The sequence below is a fragment of the Pelodiscus sinensis genome, chromosome 2, assembly GCF_052426305.1.
Source record: "Pelodiscus sinensis isolate ZL-2025 chromosome 2, ASM5242630v1, whole genome shotgun sequence".
Taxonomy (NCBI): domain Eukaryota; kingdom Metazoa; phylum Chordata; order Testudines; family Trionychidae; genus Pelodiscus; species Pelodiscus sinensis.
In genome coordinates, this window is record NC_143053.1 from 14,213,305 (window position 1) to 14,237,575 (window position 24,271).

Consider the following 24,271-nt stretch of genomic DNA (forward strand, 5'->3'; position numbering starts at 1 on the left):
TTTTGAGGACTGAAAGACTTTTTCTGTTTGTTTTATTGCTGCACGATGAGACAAAACTTCATATGAGTCAAACAGTAAAGATTCAACAAAATACAGGACTATGTAGCACTTTAAAGACTAACAAGATGGTTTATTAGATGATGAGCTTTCGTGGGCCAGACCCACTTCCTCAGATCAAATAGTGGAAGAAAATAGTCACAACCATATATACCAAAGGATACAATTAAAAAAATGAACACATATGAAAAGGACAAATCACATTTCAGAACAGAAGGGGGATGCGGGGGGGGGGGGGGGAGGAGGAAGGTAAATGTCTGTGAGTTAATGATATTAGAGGTGGGGAAAGGTAGATGTCTGTGAGCTAATGGTATTAGAGGTGATAATTGGGGAAGCTATCTTTGTAATGGGTAAGGTAGTTGGGGTCTTTGTTCAGCCCCCCGCGGAGAGTACATTGGACAAATGTCTCAGACACTTCGCCAAAGAATCAGTGCCCACAAAACAGATATTAGACAGGATCACAAAGAAAAAACAGTTTCTTGCCGTTTCAACCAGAAAGGACACTGTCTCAATGACCTAATCACATGCACCCTACTCCAGAAGACTTTCAAATCTGCACTTGAAAGGGAATCCTTTGAACTGGCATTCATGCTAAAATTCTACACTCTCCGCGGGGGGGGCTGAACAAAGACCCCAACTACTTTACCCATTACAAAGATAGCTTCCCCAATTATCACCTCTAATACCATTAGCTCACAGACATCTACCTTTCCCCACCTCTAATATCATTAACTCACAGACATTTACCTTCCTTCCCCCCCCCCCCCGCATCCCCCTTCTGTTCTGAAATGTGATTTGTCCTTTTCATATATGTTCATTTTTTTAAATTGTATCCTTTGGTATATATGGTTGTGACTATTTTCTTCCACTATTTGATCTGAGGAAGTGGGTCTGGCCCACGAAAGCTCATCATCTAATAAACCATCTTGTTAGTCTTTAAAGTGCTACATAGTCCTGTATTTTGTTTCAGCTACACCAGACTAACACGGCTACATTTCTATCAGTAAAGATTCAAGAGGTTTTTCTTTTTCAAATGGTAAGATACAATGGTAAAAATATTTTAAGTAGGTAGGGGAAAGAAATGTGTGTGTGAGAGAGAATGTGTTTGAAGGGAGAAACTAAATAGGGACAAGGTAGGAATTTTGATGCAATGTTTGAAGTGCTTGGATACATTAGCAACACTTTGACTTGGTGATGAGGGGAATGAATCCCATTGCCATGCCAAAGCAGGTGCTTTGTGACATTGGGCTGTTTCTTTCATTATTCATTTCAAGAATAAATAGTGCTCTCTCTTTCCTTTTTTTGGCTGCTCTCTTCTTCATTCTTGGCATTTAGACACATCTTTGTGTTGTTGGCATAAACTGCTGCTTGTCTAAAACTATTGAGTCCTCTTCCTCGGAGTATCAGTTTCTTGTAGGCATCTGTATTAATTTGGTCTTTATTTTATTAGCATGATAAAAAAGATTATCTGCAAGAGCAGTAGCAAAAGAATATTTCCGAGTGGGAAGGAAATGGTGCTGTGCTGCTCAAAGCTGAAGGCTGAGGGCAGTATGCACAATGGAGGGAGCTACAGGTTGAACCTCTGTAGTCTGGCACCCTTGGCACCTGACTGGTTTCGAGCCAGAGAATTTTCTGGACCACAGGAGGTCAATATTGTCTAGTAGCATTGCCACCACTTCCACGGCTTACTGGACTGTTAGAGGACATTTAGGGGTAAATTAGAGCTAAATAACAGGACAGAAAAGTGAGAGCTAAGACTGGTGGCTGTAAACAAACTTTATGAGACTGTGGAAAAACTTGGCCACACCCATGAAAAGTGAACACCCAGCTAACTAAAATCATTCCAGATGACAGTTGTTTCCAAACCAGAGAGTTCTGGACTAGAGAGGTTCAATCTGTATTTTTGTTCAGGGTTATTATTAACTTGTTTTTGCCCTCCTATTGCAAGCCTGTATCAGTCTACTAGTGGTCTGTTTTTATCTCTTCTTGCTCTCCCAGCTGCGTTTCACTTTGTGCCTTACCGAGTCTTCTTTCTCCCTAATCACTTGTCTCTTTCCCTAGTTCCTCTTCTTAATGGCCCACTTTAATTTGGCTTCTTGCTGAGTCCATTGAGCCTTCATTCCCCAATGGCTATGTAGTTTAGGAAATGGTAGAGAGCCAGAAGTGTTTCCTGAGCAACTGATGGCTGGTACTCTGGGATTGGGCAGGCAAGGGTGCTCCCAATTTTAGCTTTGAGCACTGTAATATAATGGTGGCCAGCAGAGTTTCCTATTATTTTCAGGAACTCATGTTGAATATTATATTCAGCATGATAAGGTGGGTAAGGTAGTATCTTTTATTGCATCAACTCATTTTGGTGAAGGAGGCTAGCTTTTGAGCTCACACAGTTTCTGTATCTCATTAACAGAGGATGCTCCAATGGAAGATTTGCCCATCTTAACAGTCTATGAGATTGATACAGCTATAACAGTGATACATATCCAGCAGGGGCAGTTGACCCTGCATATGAGATTTTTTTTTCCCTTCTGGGAGGACTGTAGTACAAAACATTTTGTGTCACTTAATTCACATTTATTATAACTTGTGCAAATTAGAAGTGCAACATTTGGTCTTTAAACACTGAGATAATTATTTAAATTTGTAGCCAGACAGAGCCTCCCCCCCACCCTTGTAACATCCATCTTGCTTGCCCCTCTGAGGTGCCTGAAGCATACAGGGCAGAGAAGGAGCAATAAAATCAGAGGCCCAGATATGCTGGCTCATCTGACCCTGGGTAAACTGAAAACACAGATATGAGAGAGAGTGATCAAGTCAATAAGCTGACCTGATGGTCCCCAGCAGACCACAGGCACCGGGTCTCAAGCGGCAGCAGCAGCGGTTCCCTCAGCAGCAAAGCCTCAGAAGCGCGGGAACCCGCCCGGTGCCCCTGGTCTGCTGGAGATGGTCTCCAGCAGACCAGGGGCACCGGAGCAGCTTACGAATGGGGCTTTCTCGCCCCGGAGCTCGCAGGTAGCAATCCGCTACCTCGACCTCCGGGGCGAGAAAGCCCCGTTCGTAAGTGCGGATCCGACATAAGTCGGATCCGCGTAAGTTGGGGACTGCCTGTACATAGTTGCTTGTTGATCCTGGGCTCCCTGCAGCATTTCCTCAGAACCCTGGATCAGCTGGGGACTCCCCAGCTGACTCCGGAGTCTGGGGAAGTGCTGCGTGGAACCTGAGGTTAGCTGGGGTGTCTCCAGCTGACCCAGGGTTGCCCCTTTAAAATGCTGCTTCCGCGCACATTTCAAAGGGGCAGTCCTGGAACCCCGGGGTCAGCTGGGAACTCCCCAGCTAATTTGGGGCTCTGGGTGGCAGTGGTACTCAGGTTCAGCTGGGGACACTGAGGTTTGGTCGGTTTAACTATGTCATTCAGGGTGTGGCTTTTTCACGCCCCTAATCTATGTAGCTGAGTTGACCTATCTTTTTAGTGGAAACCTGGCCTAAATCTCAGGGACTGGTTGTGATTTGAAATTGAAGTAGCTGACTAGATTGTGCTGCCATTCTATAAAAATGGTCCCACTATCTCATAGGAAACTTTGCTTCTTTGTGTCCTTCAGAAAATCTTCAAAGGCATTTAAAAGGCAGGTATCCTGACAAGCCATAGGATAAATTACTTTTATTCTTACAAAAGGGGAAAATATCAGATGTTTTGAATGCACTGGGGGTAGTACTATAGCCCCCATCTGAGTCCTTTTAACAGCTTTGTCATCATCCATGACAAGGGCACTCAGAAAAACAAGGGCTGTGATGTGTGTTGTCTTTGGGACTCTTATGTTTGTGACCTGGGAAAGCTCTGAAATGCTTAATTTGTAACAGGAATTCTTAAGGGCTGGCTCTGAGAGTGACGGGGTTACTCTAAAGGACTAGTGCTATAACAAGCTCTCAGAAGAAGAGTGACAGGAATATTCTTAGACTCAGAACTATGTGATGCAACCCTGTGAAACTCTGTGGCACTGAGTTGGACAAACAACTCTGAAAGGTTCAGTTTCAGCTGGATGCACTCCATAGGATGGATGATGGAGGTTGACAAGGCATACTTTGAAGGCACTGTATGCTGAGAAGTTCAATTTCCATGTGAGACTACAAAGAATACAGGTTTTGAAGACCATATATTACAGAACATAGTAAAGATGTCTTTCTACCTGCCCAAGGAAATAGATTTTGACTACATGTTTTTAAAGGCTTTAGTGTTAAAATCAATCATCCTGGAAAAAATTATTATTGTTAGTATGGCAGCTCTACATATCTTTACTAGCATTTTGAAAATGAGATTCTCTGTCAGATATATAGGTGTGTATTTATAAATTTGTGTGAAGTAATGCATCTCTGTGTGTGTTGTGTCCAAATATCTCTGTGTTTATAGGCACAAGAAATGCCTATATGAGTCCCTATAACTCAACTTAATAGAGTACCTAACAAAAATTGTACGTAGTATCCTTGATGCTTTCTTTTGCGTTTGGGGAATATTTTTGTTTATCATTAAATTGTCAGTTAATTAGCTTTTCTGAAGTAGAAGAAGAGGATGCCTGTGTAGCATGAGTACTGCCTGAACTCATAAAAGTGGGAAGGCTACCTCATGCCTTTATCCATGGAGAAGGCTAATCAGGGCCACTCAACTAAGTCTGGCGTTCAGGGCATCATATATATAGTAGCCCAGTGTCTGTGCATCTGTAACGCTGATGTACACGGACACGCCACCAGCCGTGTACGTCAGCGCCCCGCCCCCCTTCCCCTTCAGCTGTGGTACTCTGCGCCACTCAGCTGAGCCCCGGCGGGGGAGCAAGCGGCCGTTTGGGGTCTGCGGAGAGTGCGAGACCTCAAACGGCCGCTTGCCGCCGCTTGCTCCCCTGCTGGGGCTCAGCTGAGTGGCGCAGAGTACCACAGCTGAAGGGGAAGGGGGGCGGGGCGGTGATGTACACGGCCCTGCCCCCTGGCCGTGTATGTCACCGCCCTGCCCCCCCCCCCCTCGTGGCAGCCCAGCTGAGCAGGCAGCACTCAGCGGAGTGCCGGGGAAGAGGAAGGGGGCAGGGAGAGACGGAGGGGAGAGAGAGGCAGGAGGAGGAGGAGAGCTGAGGGGGTGGGAGGCAGAAGGAGAGTGAGAGAGAGAGAGAGAGAAGACCTGAAAATCCCGTCTTATGACGGGCTAATTGGCTAGTTCTAATAGAAAGGAGGAAACTATTCATCAGATTCCTTTCTAGGATGAAACAGGAAGGATTCTCCATCTTGCATACTTAGCCTATATCCTTTAGAGACTGTTATCCACAATATCCAGGATAAGTACCTCCATTTGAAGCAAACAGGAAAACTATTTGTTCAATTAATCAGGGGTGGGGAGCCTCAGGCCAAGGGCTAGATGCTGCCCCCAGCTTTTCTGGATCCCTCTCCCACTAGGTTCACCTCCCCCCTAGCATTGGGGAGCCTGCACTGGTGCTCCAGCCCCTTTGCTGCCCCACCATGGGGCTGGAACACACAAAATCTACTATGCTAGGGCCCCCCTAGGCTCTGGTGTGTGAGGGGAATGTGGGGAGTATCTTTCTCCTTCTCGGTTGGGGTCCATGTCAGTGAGGATATTTTTTTCTTTTTGTATGTGTTTTGCTGCTTCTCACTTGTGTGTGGCCCCTGACTGATTTTTTTTGTGGGTCAGCAGCTCCTAAACCAAAAATGGTTCCCTACCCCTGAATTAAATGTTCTTCTGGGTGCAGTGTTGGTATATTATCTTTCCAGGCTTGCATACTAGAAGTTGAACCTCTCTAGTCCAGAACTTTTTGGTCCAAAAACATCTGTGGTGCACTTTTCATGGATGTGGCCAAGTTTCCTGTGGGTCCCATAAAGTTTGTTTACAACCATCAGTCCTAACTCTCAGTGTTCTGTGCTGTTATTTAGCTCTAATTTACCTCTAAATGTCCTCTAACAACTCAGTAAGCAGTGGAAGTGTTGGTAATGCTGCTAGACAATATTGACCTCCCATGGTCTGGAAAATTCTCTAATTTTCTGAACTGGTCAGACCCTGAGGGTACCGGACTAGATAGGTTCAACTTGCGTTTTTTCAGCTTCCCACAATCAAAGGCCTGATCCATTCTTACTCACTAGGTCAATAGTCACCTCTGTCATGACTGACATTTATTTTAGAACCCACAGAGTTCATTGTACTATTTTTATTCTCTTTCAAAATTGCTTTCCTGGTGACCATTACCTCAGCAAGAAGCGAGACTCCAGTGAGATTATAGTTCTATTTGCAGACCTACTTTATAGAGTGTTCCTAAGATCCCTTCCAAAATTCCTCACCTCAGAAATGAAAAATATTGTGCAACTATTGACAACTAATGGCTGTCAAACAATTTGTTTATAATTGGGTATGTTTGTATTAATGGTAGGCCCTGATTCATTCAAGCACTTAAGCATTGAACTGTAATCAAGTGTAAAATCTCCTAGAACTTGGGCAGTAGAATCTCTTACTGTGTGTTTATGCAATACCTAGCACAAAGGGGTCACAGTCTTAGTTGGGGTATCTAGTGCTACAGTAATAAAAATAATAATATGGTTACATGTTCAAAAGAAAAAGAAAGATCTTACAAACATTCTCTTTAATTCCATTAGATCTATATTATTAATGACATTTAAGTCTCAAAAGGTAGCTGTGTTACTCTGTAACTTTAAAAACAACAAGCAGTCCTGTGACACCTTAAAGCAGTGTTTCTTAAACTTTTTAAGACCGAGGAACACCAAACAATTTTTTTTATGAGGAACACCAAGGATTTTTTGTTGGCGGGGGGAAGGGGAATCTTGCCCCTTGAACACCAGACTACACTTTTACTGACAACAACAATATTCTCTCACTGCCCTATGACTATGAAGCCTTCTAGACTTCTGCCTTTTTGATAGGTAAATGTAATTTACTCTGTTTACTCATATTGGTGGAAATTATAAATTCAATACTTTATCAAGCATGGGTTAATGTCAAGCAGCTGATTGTCAGCAACCATAGCAGCCATGCCAGCATTAGGGACACTGAGGGCCTTACCCTGCCCCCCCAATTCACAGTGCTTAATGTTTTGTCCTTCAATAGTTCTAGCCCCTGGCTCTATTATTTTTTACACAGAATGCTGAAGGGGAGGGCCTTGTCCGTGCTAGAGGGTGGAAGGTGCTGGCCCCCCTCAGCTGTCCTGGGTAACAAGCGAGGGCTAAAGACAGCGGTGCAAAGACCCGGTCACGGTGGCAGCTTTAGGGCAGTTCTCTCCCCTGGAAGGTAGGATCCCCAGACCAGCAGCGGAGTCAGCCAATCAGAGCTGGCTCTGCTGCTGGCCCTGCAATGCTCCTTCCCTCTGGCAAGGGGCACAACCGAGGCGCGTAGCTTTCCCAGGCAGTTGCAAGCTGGATGCAGAAGCATATGAGGAACGTGGGTAGCTCCGCCTCATTTCCTGCCACATCATCACTTGCTCGCCTCTTCTGCCCTTCGCGCGGAAGCACAGGAGGAGGAACGCGGGTAGCCCCGCTTCATTTCCAGCTGCATCACCATTCGCTCGCCTCTTCGCACCACCCGCTGCATCTCAGCAACTCTCGCGGCCGGTTTTTTCTTCACCGCGGAACACAGTTTAAGAAACAAGGCCTTAGAGACCAACAAAAACATATGGTATATAAAACCCATTTCATCACTATAAGTAGCACTTTAAAAAAGTCAGAGTTTCATAACTTATAACAATTGAATATCAATAATGTATTTGTATTTTAGTGCTGAATATTTATTTGGTATTTAGAAACTATAGACCCAAGTTTTCTAATGAAATCTGCCATAATCACCATTGTGTTCTAGCAAAGTTATTGAATTGTTTTGGAAATGTGTGTACTGGCTGAGGCCTTCAGAATTTAGGTGACAATGAGAACTGTATCTTTGGCCTTGGAAGGATGGATTGATCTGATCATGAAAAATGTGAATACTCCTGCTCTCATCAAGTCCTATAACTTTCTTTCTGATGTGTGACTTACACAGTAATATTTCACCTCCCAACTGTGTAAGGAGTCGCATACATCAAAATGCTTTACTTTATTTAATATTTTCCCCATGTGCTACAATCAACACATTAAATCATCCTAGGATTAATGACATGAGGTTTTTAAAGTAAATTTATATTACTCCTTCATTATAACAACATTAACTTTTCATAATGCTCAGTGAGATTTACATCTGAGCATTTTAGTTGTAACTTTGTTGGGAGCCATATATTATTCAGTGTACAATGAATGTAATATTCAGCCCAATGAACTCATAATGTAATTTCTTCCTTTCCCTTAAGGACAAAAAGAGTTATTCCTGTCCTGTCTGTGAGAAGTCATTTTCTGAAGATCGACTTATAAAATCACATATCAAGACAAATCACCCTGGTAAGACACACTACTGCATCTAGTGCAACTTGGGAAGACTGTTCTAGAGTAAGCAATATAACATGATTGCTCTGTGAAAAAGATTACATTGGGCATGTCTACACAGGGCAAAAGTTGAACTTGAGCTACGTCAATTGCATAGCTTAAGTTGAAATAACTTAATTTGGCTTTTGGTGCTGTCTACACAGCAGGAAGTTGAAGGAAAAACACTCTTCCTTTGACTTCTCTTGCTCCTCATAAAGTGAGAGTTACCGGAGTCTGAGTAAGAAGTCCTCCACCTTGCCATTATTTTGAAATAATGGCTTGCAGTGTAGACACACTCTTTGTTATTTCAGAATAATGCTGCTGTGTCGACATAGCCATTCTTATTCATTATATTAAAACTTGAATAGTGTTTGCAGCTCTGTAGGGATTGGGTTGTTAAACATACAATATACTAGTTTGTGGAGTGGGGACAAGGTAAAAGGTTGTGTTGTTAATGGGCTTTACACTGCAGCATGCTGAGTCCTCTTTCCCTGTTTCAGCATAGCATTTATGCACATGCTTAACTTCAAGCATCTGAATTGTCCCATCAAAGTAAATACAGCTATTTGTGTGCTTAAAAGCTGCTGCTGGATTGGGTTCTGAACACTCAACCACCTTGCAGCATCCAGTTCTTCTCTGTTGCATGAAAAGCTAACTTTTCATGGCACCATTCTTTTATAATTCTATGTGCTAGCTTCTATTCTGTTTGTACATCAAGAAATATTTATTATTCAATAATATGTATCGTTCAAGCCAAAAAGGGCTCCCTGAATCACAGTGTTGTCTAAACTTGGTAAATAGGTACAGTACATTTAAAAAAAACCTTAGCTGACATATTTTAATGTAAACATTTTAAACCCATCCCTACCCCAAGTACCTAATGTAGAATTGCTTACCACCCTTTAAAAATGTGTTATCTGGTCATGTTCAGGCCTAGCATATGGGGGCAAAACCAGTTCTATTAAACATCACTGCCGATCTCAAATACAGCACCACAGGTCAGACCTTAGTCCAGTGTAATCCTACTGATAGTAGTTGCTACTGAATGCTTACTTTTAACAGTAGCTTCTGATAGATTTTTTCCCACCTCAGAGTCATACCAGCGCCATATGCTCTGTGTTGCTGTTTTTAATTTGGATTGTGGATGGTACCCAGAATACCCCAATTAGAATTGGGGGCCAAATGTGCTAAATGATATAAATACAGAGTTAGACATAGGGTGGGTTACATTTTCCAAAGCACTCAAATTCCATTGAATGTCAGTTTGGCCCATCATTCCTACCCTGATGAAGTCTCAGTGGAAAATTACAAAAGACACACGAAGGAAGATGGAAATGGGTATATAAAATATATACAAATTATTAAAGATAAATAAGGCATTTGCTTTTTAAAGGGAAGCAATATACTATATACATTAATACAAGCCATCTCAATTGGTTGGAAATTTAGTCATTATTTATTTTCTGAATTATTTTGCTTGTGTCTGCTGAAGGGAGAGCTGATTAAGTCAGGAAACATTCTGTAAATTGCTAGCCTAGTGCTGCATACTTAACTAATAAAAATAAGGAAGGTTAAAAATCTCATCAATCTTATTATTTAAGGCCTATAATTTTTGTCCTTAGCTGTAGAGTGTATTCTGTCAGAACTTTGCAGAAAGCATGACATATTTAGCAGAGACACTTTTAGTGATATAGTAATAAAACATTATGTCTAAGATAAACAGAATTATTGCAAGTTAATATACAACAAAAGACTATTATATTTTTTAAATATTTGCATAACACTTTCCCAAGTATCTTCTCTTTGTGGTCATTAGGGATTATTATTATTTTTTGTTGTAAGCATATTTCCATTAAATACAAAATGACATTAAGAGGTGTTTAAAGATCCTGATACAATAAAGTGACAAGTTCTGGAACTGAGTTAATGTGGTTGTTTTTAAAAATGCAGAGCAGGAGAATAAAGATGAAAGGAGAAACAAGATAATGTTCAAAGGATTTGAATTCTAGAAGAACTTATCAAAAATTAATTTAGAGCTAAACCATTTCTTATTTATCATAAAGTAATATTTGACAGTTTCTCCCTCCTCTGTGACTCTGATGCCAGCCAACCTGCTTGCAGTCTTTACTGTTTTTCTTATACAGCAAGCAGAAAACCTGATACCTTTGTTTCCCTGGCCAACACTTCAGCTTGTTCCAAGTTTCTGGGCCCAATTGACATCACTGGGACTAGGATTCCATTGTAGATGTGTACCCTACTTCTTCTCACTATTTAAGGTTTATGGCCACAATAAGAGCCATATACACATAATAATTAACCTTTATAATTTAATGCAATGTAGTAGGAAAGTATTGAAAGTCCATAATGGAATATTTGGAATGTTTAAAGACCATTTGTTAATGTCTTTTAGCATATGTGATTAGGATTTTTAATTTTTGAAACAATAAAACAATAAAGGCTAACCAGTTAGAGCTCTTTCGACATCTGTAGAGTATTCTTTTTGTTCCCCTTTTTAATGAAGGACCAGATTTTCAGAGGGGTTGAATGACCACAACTCAAACTGAAATATAGAGAAGCAGCAGGTGCCCAGTGAAATCTTTACCAAATGTTGAAAGCCTGTTTGAAGACACTGAAAAGTATAAATATTTGGGTATAAATGTTGCCTCGTTACTTATTATTGATCAACTGAGAATAGTCATAGCTTGAAAATGACTTCTGACCCAGGGATGTATGCAGGCTCTAATTTGTCACTAAAGTAGTAAGCCCCTGTAAGGGAATATTCAGTGAATAAATCAGTGCTTAATGCAGGAAAAAGCCGTGTATTAATTAGGCTGTTTCCTTTGAGGTAGCCTTGTCTGTGTAGAAAGATTTTGTTTAAGTACTTAAAAAGACCTAAGTATAGTCAATCTAGTTGACTATGTGATAAGCATAAACTTATCAGGTAGTCGAGTAGTGACTCGACTAGTCAGTCCTCCCACCCTCCCCTCCCCCGTTGCAAGGGGGAGGAGCAGGAGCCGGTGCTGAGAAAGCCGGCTTAAAAGCCAGTCTCCCCCAACATCCTCTCCTCAGGAGGCAGGGGAGGCAGAGGCATAGCAGGGGACCAGGCACAAGCTGGGAATCAGTTGATAATGCCCAGTGCCAGGCACCGAGCCTCTGTTTTTAAAATATATTAAGAGCTGGGAGGCTCTTAATACATTTAAAAAGCTGAAGTGCAGCGAGGGGAATCAGGCGCGAGCTGGGAATCTGCTTGTCCCAGCTCGTGCCTAGTCTGCCCCACTATGCTTCAGCCTTTTAAATGTATTAAGAGCCTGACAGCTCTTGATACATTTAAAAGTCAGACCCACAGTGGGGTTAGCTCCCAGGCCGGAAACTAACCCCACTGTGGCTCCGCAGTTTTCCCAGCTTATCAACTAATTGACTAGTCAATGGAAATTCCATCAACTAGTCAATTAGTTGATTAAATGCAATTTAACATCCCTACTCTGTAATGCCTTGTTTTCTTGCATATTTTTTTCCCAGAGGTCTCAATGAGCACCATTTCAGAGATTCTCGGCAGGAGAGTTCAGCTGAAAGGATTAATTGGAAAACGAGCTGTGAAATGTCCTTATTGTGATTTCTATTTTATGAAGAATGGATCAGACCTTCAGCGTCATATTTGGGCTCATGAAGGTAATGATGTTCAGTTTTAAACTTTAATGTGCATTATTTATTTATGTTTTATTCCTTGCTTATGGGCTCTTTATTAATATAGTAAATAATAAATTGAAAGCAAATGACATTTCCATCCTGTTATGTTTGTCTAGTACCCTGTACACAAAGTAAGAGACTTTTGAAATTTCTTGCTCTCTCAATAAAGTTTTTCTATTTGAAGTCAAAGTAAAGATTCATTGAACCTGTTTATTATGTTCTTTTTCCTACATAACTACATGTCTTGTGATTCCTAGGGCCAATAGACTACAGGTTGAAACTCTCTTAAATGGAATTCTCTGGTCTGGCAACATCCATGGTCCGGCATGAATGTTGCAGGACCAGAGAGTCCCGATGGAGGGCCAGCAGCACAGATACCTGCAGGACCGGCTGGGCAGTGGGCTGCCCACTGGGGTTGGGAGAATCTGGTGTGAGGCTGCGTGGCAGGGCTGGGAAGCAGGAAGCTGCCCTGCTGGACCTGGAGCTCCGTCGTGGTGTGCATGGCTGCCCTGCAGGTTCCCGAGCTTCAGCGTGGCACACATGGCTGCACGGCGGGTCCTGGAGTCACGGCAGCAATAGCTGCCCAATGGGGGTAGCAGGGTAGCAGGGCCAATGGCAGGTGGGGAGCTGGCCGGAAGGCCAGCAGAGTGTGGCAGGAGTCCAGAAATGACCTCCCTTGGTCCTGCAAAATCCCTCATCTGGGACTGGTCAGGTCCTGCGGGTGCCATACCAGGGAGGTCCAACCTGTAGTCCTGAATAATGCAGAACTTTTTTCTGCTCCTTTTTGTTTATGAATGAATGAACTGCTGTAAAACCAGAAAGTGTTACCTGCTAAAATAAATCTGAATAAGGAAGTGTGAACTAAATTCTTATTATGGTCACAATAAAGCCAGTGATTCCTCAAATAAAGCCAGTGATTCCACTCCATTTACCTGTCCAGAAATACACAAAATGAAAATATATTAATAAACCTTTGAAATCCATTTGCATTTGTGAATGTTAATCACTTACCTAAGCTAATGAATAAGATGGAGAGTATGTTAGATGACTACAGTGAAGACAGAAAATGTTGAAAACCATGAAAAAAATGCAGATGGTGTGTCCAGGTTTATGCAGACGTTTAGCAGTGTAGAAATTAACTGGTTACAAATCTTAGGACTGGAGAGAGAGCTGGGTCTGGAGTACGTTGGCTTATCCTCAGGCTGATAGGAGGATGAAGGATGGAAGCCATTCTATTCTTTTAGTGTTTTCCAGCTATTAATAAATCATGTTTCCATGTCTGATTGTGGCCTAGAAGCAGTGTTATTTACATATTATATTTATATCTTCATAAATGGTATGTGGGGCTAAATACTGACCAACTAATGTATTGGTACCCAAATACTAGACTCATAGCAGTATTTCAAGCATTGTAGAACCCCATCCCTGCCTCAGTGATGAGCTGATATGCATAGTCTTTGTGACGCACAGTTCCTATCTCGCATCAACATAGTGTGCTTTAACCCACAAAAGTTCTGTCTGCTAAAAGGTTGGAAATCACCTGCCATAACTTGTGAAAGAAAAGGCTGTTTGGGAGTCAGCTATTTTGAAACAGTAAAGTGAGCAGGAAATAAGGCTCCAGACATCTAAATAAGTGGTATTCTTATTTCTGAGATACAGAATACTCAGTACTTCTAGTTGTCAATAAGTGTTCTCTGACAATCAGGCAACTTATCAGGCTCGCTTAATCGAAGTATAAATTTAGATTCCTAATGGAGGCATTCAAATTTGAAAATGTTCACCTTATTGCCTATGTTGCATAGACAGTTGGAACCATATTTCTCTCCAGTAATCGCCAATCCTGTTTCCCCTCTAGATTCAGCCAAAATATGCAATGTAGAAATTTTGTAACGTAAGTGGTGCTACTTTTTTTTAACTCTGTTGGTAGGTGTCAAACCATTCAAATGTTCTCTTTGCGAATATGCCACTCGCAGCAAGAGTAATCTGAAAGCTCATATGAATCGGCACAGCACTGAAAAAACACACCTGTGTGATATGTGTGGAAAAAAGTTCAAATCAAAAGGCACTTTGAAGAGTCATAAACTCCTCCACACTGCTGATGGTGAGTAGATGTTTGACGGACCGAAGCGTATGGATTTGGGTGCTAGATATTATTTCAGTGTTAGTACGTTAGTGATAATGTAGTTTTTCTGTGGTCAGTGAACCTGCACAGATACAGATTTTCTTAATTCGCATGAAAAATGTTGAGATATGGAGTGTCACAGTTCAGGGCTACTATACCTAGATTTCCCATCCGTAATCCCTTATAGGTACCTAGTCTAGGCTCCCAGCTCCTCAGCCATCACCTCTCTTGAGCACAAATCTGCGTCTCTGTTCCTACTGGTTTTTTTCCAGGCTGCACAGTGCCCAGCCTGCACTGTGATATAATCAGCAAGCCTGACTGGCCCATAGGCCAGTATCTGTGCTTTGCTTTCTTTCCTAACGCTGTGAACAGTGGAATTCACAACAATTATACATCACATACAAAGCTAGCACTTGTATTCTTAAGGTGAAAAGTTTCCCAGAGTTTATATAACTCTAATCTCAGGCTCTAGTACACCAGTCCTTCAAAACTCACAACTGAGTTTCCCTGTGGTTACTAGTTCATAACTACCTGAGATTCAGAACCAGACTCATCATGACTAGTTCTGTCTTCCCCTTTTACAGCTTAGGCCTTTGATCTTGGCCTCCTGTAACAGGTGATGAGCAGCCAAAGGCCCACTTCTCCGGACATAGTTTCAAAAAGCTGCATTTTTACCTGACTAGATATGGGTAATTTGCATTCATCAGGTAAAACACTTAGCACTTTTTGTTCCATTTTTGCCTGGCACATCGTTCAATTTAGTCCTCTGAATTCCCTGATCTCTCATCTATGACATCTCCCCTTTGAGAGGGTTATGTACAGTCCCAGGGTTATGTACAGTCCTACACTAATACATAAACCATTCATTTAGCACAATAGACCCTAAAGATATTTAAACTTGATTCAGTAAGGTCTTTCAAGGCAATGGTAGGAAGTCACCAGATCTGTTGCATAGAGCCATTGAAGATGTCACATGTTTAATTTGTATAAATGGAGAGACAGCTGACTATGAAAGATTTGATCAAAATGCTATTTTGGCTTTTTATCCTTTAGATGTAGAATTCCATACAGCTCCTGTTGATATCATTGGGAGTTTGGCAAATGGAAATATTGCAGGATCAGGAACTTAACTTTTCTTTATGTGAAGATACAGTCATCTGTTGCGTTTGCCACATATAGGGCATGTCTAGACTATAGGCTTTTGTCGAGAGAGGCTTTGTCGACAGATACTGTTGACAAAGCTTCTGTCGACAAAGAGTGTCTAGACTACATCCAGTTCTGTCATCAAAGCAAGCCGCTTTGTCAACATGAGAGTGTAGACGCAAAGGACAGTGTAGATGCAAGAACACCTTCTGTCAACAGAACTCTGTCAACAAAGGGCATTATACCTCGTAGAATGAGGTTTACCGCCGTCGACAAAACTGCCGAGTTCTGTCGACGTTATATCGACAGAACTCAGCGGTAGACGCAAGTATAGTTTTGTCAACTTAAGTCCTCTTTTGTCGACAAAACTCTGTAGTCTAGACACACACCCATAGTAAGCAGTCAGTGCTTAGGCAGTGCAGTTTTGGATAGTACAGAAAAACTTGTCATTCTTAATAGTTAAATCTTCAATCTGATTAAGGTTTTCAAAAGTGAAGAATATTCTCTCATTGACTGAAAAAATGTGCACAAAGTATAAAAAGAAAAGTAATGTTTGAAATAAGATATTTAATTTAAAAAATACATTACAGGCAGTCCCTGGGGGTATGTCTACACTAGAAAGTTAGTTCGAACTAACGGACGTTAGTTCGAACTAACTTTCCTATGCGCTACACTAGCGCTCCGTTAGTTCGAACTTAATTCGAACTAACGGAGCGCTTAGTTCGAACTAGGTAAACCTCATTTTACGAGGACTAACGCCTAGTTCGAACTAGCTAGTTCGAACTAAGGGCTGTGTAGCCCTTTAGTTCGAACTAGTGGGAGGCTAAGGCTTCCCAGGTTTCCCTGGTGGCCACTCTGGCCAACACCAGGGAAACTCTATTGCCCCCCTCCCGGCCCCGGAGCCCTTAAAGGGCCACGGGCTGGCTACTCACTTTGTGCCAGTTGCAAGGCTGCAAGCACCCGTGCCTGCACAGCCTGCACCTGCCACACAATGAGCCAGCCATCCGAGGGCTCCCAGCCCTCCACTGCTCCCCACGACCAGCCTGGCGGCTCCCAGGAGCCTGCCCGGGGGCGCAAAAGGCGGGCGCCCGCCTGGTCAAGTGCGGAGATCGTGGACCTCATCGAGGTTTGGGGGGAAGCCTCCAATGTCCACGATCTCCGCACTAGCCACCGGAATGCGGCCGTCTATGGACGCATGGCTGCCAGCCTGGCCGCCAGGGGCCACCAGCGCAGCCGGGAGCAGGTGCGCTGCAAGATTAAAGACTTGCGGCAGTCCTACTCCCGGGCCTGCCTGCCAGGGGCTGACCCGGAGGCCTGCCCCCACTTCCATGCCCTGGACCGCCTCCTGGGGGCTCATGCCGTCCCTGCCCCCCGGGACGTGATTGACCCCGGGGCAGAGGGACCGCTCCTGGACACCGAGGAGGAGCAAGAGGGCTCTGAGAGCCAGGAGCCTGCTGCCAGCCTTCCCAGGACCCGGGACCCCCGAGGCACCCCACAGAGCCGCTCGCCTGCATCATCAGAGGCCGGGGAGGCGTCCACCTGTGAGTACCCTCGTGTTCCCCTTATGTGTACGGGGGGCTGGGGCGAGAGGGAGCCCCGGGACCGTGCGCCTGGGCCTTGCCCACCACGGAGCAGCAGCTGGGGATCCTGCAGGGGCCCTGGCCTTGCAGAGGGGAGCTGGGTTTCACACACCTGGGCCCCTGGGGTAATTGACCGCTGGTCTTCTTGCACCACAGCTGCAGCACCGGGGACTGCAGGGCGCACCACACCGCCTGCAGCAGCCGCCCGCGCCCGGGCAAGCAGGACAGCCAGGAACCAGGAGGACTACCAGAGGCGGCATCTCCGGTTCCTGGACCGACAGCTCCGTCTCCAGGACCACTGGGTCCAGGAGGACCTCAGGCTGCGCCAGAGGAGTCTGGAGGCCCTGGAGGAGCAGGGCCGTGCCCTGCGAGGCCACCTCCAGAGCCTGCTAGACCGCTTTCCATTTCCTCCTCCCCCTGCTCCCCCTCTTGCTCCCCCTCTTGCTCCCCCTCTTGCTCCCCCTCTTGCTCCCCCTGCTCCCCCTCTTGCTCCTCCTGCTCCCCCTCTTGCTCCTCCTGCTCCCCCTCTTGCTCCTCCTGCTCCTCCTGCTCCTCCTGCTTCCGCTCCTGCTTCCTCCACACCCCCTGTCCTCTCTGCCCCCCCCTCCACAACCATTCCCCACCGACGCCCCCGGACCCGCAGTGTGGCGAGACGGGAGAGGCACCCAGACTCCCACCCCTGAGCTTTCCTTTCCCTTCCTCCCTTCCCTCCCCTCCCCTTCCAGCTCCCTCGTCCCAGGTTTCCCCCTCCCTTCTCCCACCTTCATTCCTCCCTCCCCCACCCCAGTTCTGTGAAATAAACAGACGTTTTTGTTGGAAAAACAGGTGTCTTTATTTGACAGTAGGTAGGGAGGGGAAAGGGGAAGGGGGGGGTAGGGTGGAAGAAGGCCCCGGTGGGGCATGCAGGGAGAGGTCAGTCCTCCTCCTCCTCCACCTGGAAGCTCTCCCGCAGGGCTTCCCGGATCCGGATGGCCCCCCGCTGGGCTTCCCGGACGGCGGCGGTGCGGGGCTGACCGTAGTGTCCAGCCATGCGGTCAGCCTCAGCCATCCAGGCTGGCAAGAAAGCCTCCCCCTTCCGCTCACACAAATTGTGGAGCACACAACATGCCGCCACCACGGGAGGGATGTTGTGCTCGGCCAGGTCCAGACGGGTGAGGAGGCATCGAAAGCGGGCTTTCAGTCGCCCGAAGGCCCCCTCCACCACGATGCGGGCCCTGCTCAGCCTGTTATTGAAGGCCTGGCGGGAGGGATTGAGGTGTCCCGTGTAGGGCTTCATGAGCCAGGGCTGCAGTGGGTAGGCGGCATCCCCCACCAGGCAGACGGGCATGTCCACGTCCCCGACCCTGATGTGGCGGTCGGGGAAGAAGGTCCCGTCCTGCAGCCGCTGGCACACGGAGGAGTTCCGGTACACCCGGGCGTCGTGTGCTTTGCCGGACCAGCCCACATTTATGTCCGTCAACTGTCCCCGGTGGTCACATACGGCCTGCAGGATGACGGAGAAGTACCCCTTGCGGTTCACGTACCGGGACGCCTGGTGTTCCGGGGCACGGATGGGGATGTGCGTCCCGTCGATGGCCCCCCCGCAGTTGGGGAAGCCGAGGGCGCCGAATCCCCGGATGACGGCATCCGGGTTGGCGAGGCGGACCACCCTGCGGAGCAGCACCCGGTTGATGGCCTTGACCACCTGCGGAGAGAGACACAGCAAAGCGTCAATCAGTGGGGCGCCCGGGTGGCTGGGAGCGTGCGTGCCCTGGCAGTGCCCCGCGCCCCACTCCCGGAAGCAACCCCCCTGGCGGCGTGTAGTACGGCCGGGACAGCCCGACCCCTCCGGTGCGGGGCGCTTTCGCCTCCTCCCGCCCCCCCCTTTGTCCCTGGGGCGGCCCATCCCCTCCTCGCAGCCCCCCTCCCCCCCGGCTCGGTGGCCGACGAGCGCCGTACCTGCATGAGCACTGCTCCGACAGTGGATCTCCCCACGCCGAACTGGTTCCCGACGGATCGGTAGCTGTCCGGCGTGGAGAGCTTCCAGAGGGCGATGGCCACCCGCTTCTGGAGGGGGATGGCGGGCCTCATGCGAGTGTCCCTTCTTTGCAGGGCAGGGGCGAGCCACTCGCAGAGCTCCAGGAAGGTGTCCCTCCTCATCCTAAAGTTCTGGGTCCACTGTCGGTCGTCCCAGCGCTCCAGGACGATGCGGTCCCACCAGTCGCTGCTGGTGTCCAGACGCCAGATGCGGCGGGGCACACCGGTGCCGGGGCGCCGCCGCGGCTCCTCCACGGCCCCCAGGGCGGCCAGGCGGAGAGGCAGGGGGCTGACGTTCCCCAGGTGGTGCCAGGCAGCCTCGAGCCATTGCTGGCAGGCTTGCAGCAGCAAGTCCAGAACGTGCACCAGAAGGTGCAGGGCGAGCCGTGGCTCCATGTTGCCACCTGCGGCGGTCCCCCCCGAAGGGAAGCACCGACACAGACGGGCACAGAGACCGACGCTTTGCTGTCCCTCGGCGAGGTTGGCAAGCAAGCAGGAAAAGCTGAGAACCGGCTGTCCAGGGGGGGTCCCTTTAAGCACGAGCCTCAGATAGCCTCAGACAGCAGCCACACAAAGCAACTGCTGACCTGATGCCCTGCCAGAACCGGTTTCAGCTGCCCTTAAATGCCCCCCTGCGTCCAATCAGTGTGGACGCGCTAGTTCGAACTAGCAAAACGCTAGTTCGAACTAGTTTTTAGTTCTAGATGCGCTAGTTCGAACTAGCTTAGTTCGAATTAACTAATTCGAACTAAGTTAGTTCGAACTAGCGCTGTAGTGTAGACGTACCCTGGGTTACTTACAAGATAGGGACTGTAGGTTTGTTCTCAAGTTGAATCTGTATGTAAGTCAGAACTGGCGTCCAGATTCAGCCGCTGCTGAAACTGACCGCCAGTTCCGACTTACATACAGAATCAACTTAAGAACCCCAAGCGTCCCCAAGTCAGCTGCTGCTGAAACTGATCAGCAGCTGATTCCAGGAAGCCCGGGGCAGAGCAACTCTGCCTCGGGCTTCCTGTAGTCAGCGCTGGTCAGTTTCAGCAGCAGCTGACTTGGGGACGCCTGGGGCAGAGCAGCTGGGGTGCTGCTGGGTTGCTCCAGTAGCGTCGCTCCTCAGTGCTACTGGACCAACCCAGCAGCACCCCAGCTGCTCTGCTGAAACTGACCAGCAGCGACTGAATCAGGACACCTGGGGAAGAGCAGCTGGGGTGCTGCCGGGTTGGTCCAGTAGTGCCCAGAGCGGCGCTGCAGGACCAACCAGCAGCGCCCCAGCTGCTCTGCCACAGGCATCCGGAGAAAAGCCTAGTCTGCTGGGGGGGAAGGGGGGCATACTAGCTGCGCCCCCCCTCCCCCCCCCAGCAGACCAGGAAGACGCAGGCGGCAGACCGAGACGCACCGCGGTCCCGGCGCCCGGGTCCTCCGCGGCTTTGCTCCCAGTCTCCCTGGTCTGCTGGAGACCAGCAGACCAGGGAGATGGGGAGCAAAGCCTCTGAGGACGCCGGCAGAGGGACAGCCGTGGCGCGTCTGGGCTGCCCCGCTGCCGGCTTCTCCCGAGGCTTTGCAAAGCCGCGGAGGGGCTTGGGCAGCGGAACAGCCCAGGCGTGCCTGGGCTGCCCCCCTGCCGGCTTCCCCCCAGGCTTTGCAAAGCCGCTGCCCGAGCCCCTCCGCGGCTTTGCTTCGCGTCTTCCTGGTCTGCAGACCAGGGAGACGCGGAGCAGCTTTCCTCGCCCCGGGGTACACTGGCGGTAGGACCGCGAGGTCCCACAGTCCGTGTCCTCCGGGGCGAGAAAAGCCCCGTTCATAACTGCGGATCCGACATAAGTCGGATCCGCATAAGTCGGGGACTGCCTGTAGTTTATTTGGTTTGGGATTTTCAAATAGGAGTCAGTGATTAAAGAGAATAGGTCTCATTGACTTTTGCTGTGTATTTAAAAGCCTATGTTATGTTTGTATTTTATTGATGTGCTGTTGTTAAATGTAATTACATTCTTTTTTGGGATTTAATATCAGTTTTATTTCTTATATAATTTTTGTTAATGTTCTAATATTGTCTTTTTAATACTGATGCTTTTGCGATCTCCCTTTCATCACGTTTTGAGAATATATTTTGAAATTAAATTTTCATTTTACTGTATACTTTTGACGTTAGAGGATTTAAATTTCAAATTGTGGTTTATCCCAAAATCCCAGTAAAACCGAAAGAAGGCATAAACAGAAATATAGTGGGCACATGTAATTATAATAACTGTCATTATAAACACTAAATTATTCCCAATTGCTGTTTTCCTTTTTTTTAAAAATCAATAAATAATTGTATTTTCCAGGAGCCCCAATGTCATTGGATCCAGAGGACCTAATTTTTAAGTCTGATCCAAACACAAGCCAAGCTTGACCAAGCTGACCCGACCCAAACCTGCCACTTCATTCTAAACTTTGGTCAGCACCACTGCCTCATTCTTGGGCTTGTCCTGCTTGGGCACTAAGGCTGTGATCCAGCTCTATATGCCTCCTGTCTGTGGGATCAGTGCAGCAGTGGTGGCATGCTCTGTTCCTGCTAGCCATCACCACTGCCTCTTTGCACTCTGTGCACTGCAGAGAGGTGCTGTCGCTCATTGGCATATTCATTTCGCAGCACTAACAGCATGGTAATGGGGTGGCAGTCAGCAGGACTGGGGCATGTTGACTGTGCACCAACACCATGGGATAATAGGAGGTGATGAGAAATATCAGAATATCCATTTTACCTTAGAGGGCCAGGTTGTTTTCATACTTGACATGAACCCGACATGTGTAGTCAGGTCCAATTGAGTTGGGGTTGTGTTGCAGGGCTGGATCAACACCAGCTCAATAAGGACTCTGTCCAAGTGAGGTAGCATGGCTGTATTTTTTTTAATCAAATCAACAGCTAGCAAATAAAACCATCCTATGCTGAGCAGTTTATCTTTGATTTTTGTTTGTAACTGAGTCAAAAGGAAATTTTGGGATGTAACTTACTAAGAAGCATCCTTTTTTGACTGCATGCTCCTACTCTGTATAACCGGCTATTAGGAAAGAGCAGATTTTTCTATGAAAATCTTGTAAAACCTCGTCTTCTTTTTTGCTCTTATGGGTTAATTAAAACAAAACACCCCTACCTTTTGTGTTTTTTCATTCACAAATTGTCATGTGCAGTTATTTTCATGTGCCAATAATAACATTTGGATATGCAAATATTATTTGCGTTTGCAAATCAGGTAATTCATGTGTGCAGGTAAGTGATTGTTGTGCTATTTTTTAGACTGGGTTGACCATAACTTGACCCACACTTGATTATAATGACAATAGGGCTATAGTCACACAGGTTTTGCTTAGGCTAGGCTATAAAGGTATGGTGTTGAGGGCGTGTTAGATTAGGTGTTTTAACTAATATCAAATTCTGGTGTAAACTAGGTTCTGCGTACTTAACACATGAACTGGTTAAGTTGGAGCCTAGGCTAGTAGGGTTGTCAATCCTCCAAGATTGTTGTGGACTCTCCAGGAATTAGAGATTAATCTTGAATTCACCATTGTCATGTGATGAAACCCCTAGGAACGTATCCAAATAAAATTTGCAACCTTATCTATAGGAGAAGCAAATATGTCCTCAGTAGCCTTTAAGTGTGTTTGATTTGATGGCTTTGCTTTTCCGGCTGCTGCTATTTCTCAGTGATGTGAATGGATCTGAGTCTCCTCCCTTTCCATTTCCTGCTTTTTCTTTTTTTATTTCCTTTCCAAAATTCTGTATGTGAACTTCTGCCCCCACTGAAATCAGGAGTGAGTTTTGCCATTGACTTTTCATCAGTATCAGGATTTTACCCTATATATGTAAAAACCTCCAGGTGTTTTCAGTTATCCCCCTCCTTAACCGAACCCTTTCAAATGCTGCACATACCTGAAGCATTAGTGGCAAGTGGAATAACATTTCTGGCTGGATGTAGTCTATTATTTGTCAAAGGATTTTCAGCCTTTTGAGTGGTGCCACCTTCCATTGTGTGATGCCGCCTTTGCTGTAGTATCTGCCCTTCAAATATTAACACAATCGAGTGTTGTTTTGTTATTTTACAAATAAATAGATTCAAAAATTGCTTCGTTGTGTCTGTCTTGTCTTCCTGGCTTCTGATTTCAGGAATTTTTTGTTCAAACTTCAGCTCTGCAAGGTCACTTTAACTACTAAAAAATAATTTTTTTTTTTGCTCTGCTTTATTCCTCTCAAGAGAGAAATGACAGGAAACATTTCAGTGGTCGAGGCTGATTACAGTTTATGACTAGAAATGAAGCACAGAACCTGACTTTCATTATTTTAATTAGGTAGGAAAAAATTTGTGTCAAAATTTTTCTTAGCGTTTTTATTGGAGCTGTCACTTTCAGTATAAACCATTTGCAAATTTATTAACAAGATTCCAAATGTAAAGAACCTGCCCTGTTTCATGACAAGCTGTAGTGAATCTGTCCTTTCCACTTTCACTTTGGTTCTTTTAGTTTTTGACAGCTTTTTTAACAAGCATTTAAAGTTGTTTGAACAAATAAAGCTCTCTGATATGGAATCCTGGAAGTGGGAAGAGATCTCTCTCTCTGTTTTAATATTCCCTATCCTTGTTGTGTCTGCACTCATAACTTAAGGAGGAAGATGAAGAATAGAGGAACAGAGATTAGAAAATCACCTGCCAGAAATGGTCCTGCCTTAGCACAGGGGGTGTACTAGATGGCCTCTTAAGGTCCCTTCCAGCCCTACATTTTCATAATTCTGTGTTTTAGTAGGGATGTAAAAGAGTAGTCAAATAGTCGACTCACCAATAAGCCTAGGCTTATTGGGTAGTCGAGCCAACTACACGCATTCCCCCCTGCTGCCTGTATGTCAGAGGCAGCAGGGGAGGAGGGGAAAGCAGCACCGTCTCTGCGGCAAGGGGGATGGGAGAAACTGGGTAACTCTTCTTGCATTTAAAAGGCAGAGCCGCAGTGGTCCTGACCCGGCTCGCACTGGGCCCCAGACCTATTCTCACTGCAGCTCTTCAGTTTAAATGTAGTAGGAGCCGGGCTGCCCCTTATCAACTAATCATGTACTCGAGTACCCAATTAGTCATTTACTCAATACTTCCTTAGTTTTTAGGACCAGAGGGGACCATATAAATTATGATCCTCTAGTTTGACAGCCAGCATAGCATAGACCTGAGAAACTCACCCATTGATTTCTGCACCAAACACGTAACTT

The 24,271-nt window shown here is 46.0% G+C and overlaps 2 protein-coding genes across 7 annotated transcripts in view; both read left to right on the forward strand.

Annotated features, from left to right (window-relative positions):
• ZFAT (zinc finger and AT-hook domain containing) overlaps positions 1-24,271 on the forward strand; it is a 254,589-nt gene that overhangs the window by 192,806 nt on the left and 37,512 nt on the right. For all 6 annotated transcript variants that reach the window (XM_075920086.2, XM_075920084.2, XM_089776155.1 and 3 more), the window contains 3 exons: positions 8,388-8,475; positions 12,019-12,168; positions 14,114-14,287. In XM_075920086.2, the coding sequence (XP_075776201.2) occupies positions 8,388-8,475; positions 12,019-12,168; positions 14,114-14,287 (412 nt within the window). The remainder of the gene's footprint in view (positions 1-8,387; positions 8,476-12,018; positions 12,169-14,113; positions 14,288-24,271) is intronic.
• LOC149525232 (uncharacterized) lies at positions 16,162-17,812 on the forward strand. The gene is made up of 2 exons (XM_089776156.1): positions 16,162-16,992; positions 17,188-17,812. Exons 1-2 carry the CDS (start codon positions 16,443-16,445, stop codon positions 17,712-17,714), a joined length of 1,077 nt encoding a protein of 358 aa, XP_089632282.1. The 5' UTR covers positions 16,162-16,442; the 3' UTR covers positions 17,715-17,812.

What these genes read in the sequence shown, in the direction of transcription:
- LOC149525232 (XM_089776156.1), top strand. Translation starts at nt 16,443, where the DNA reads ATGAGCCAGCCATCCGAGGGCTCCCAGCCCTCCACTGCTCCCCACGAC. An exon ending in GGCCGGGGAGGCGTCCACCT is followed by an intron (nt 16,993 to 17,187) that starts GTGAGTACCCTC and finishes CTTGCACCACAG; the next exon opens with CTGCAGCACCGGGGACTGCA.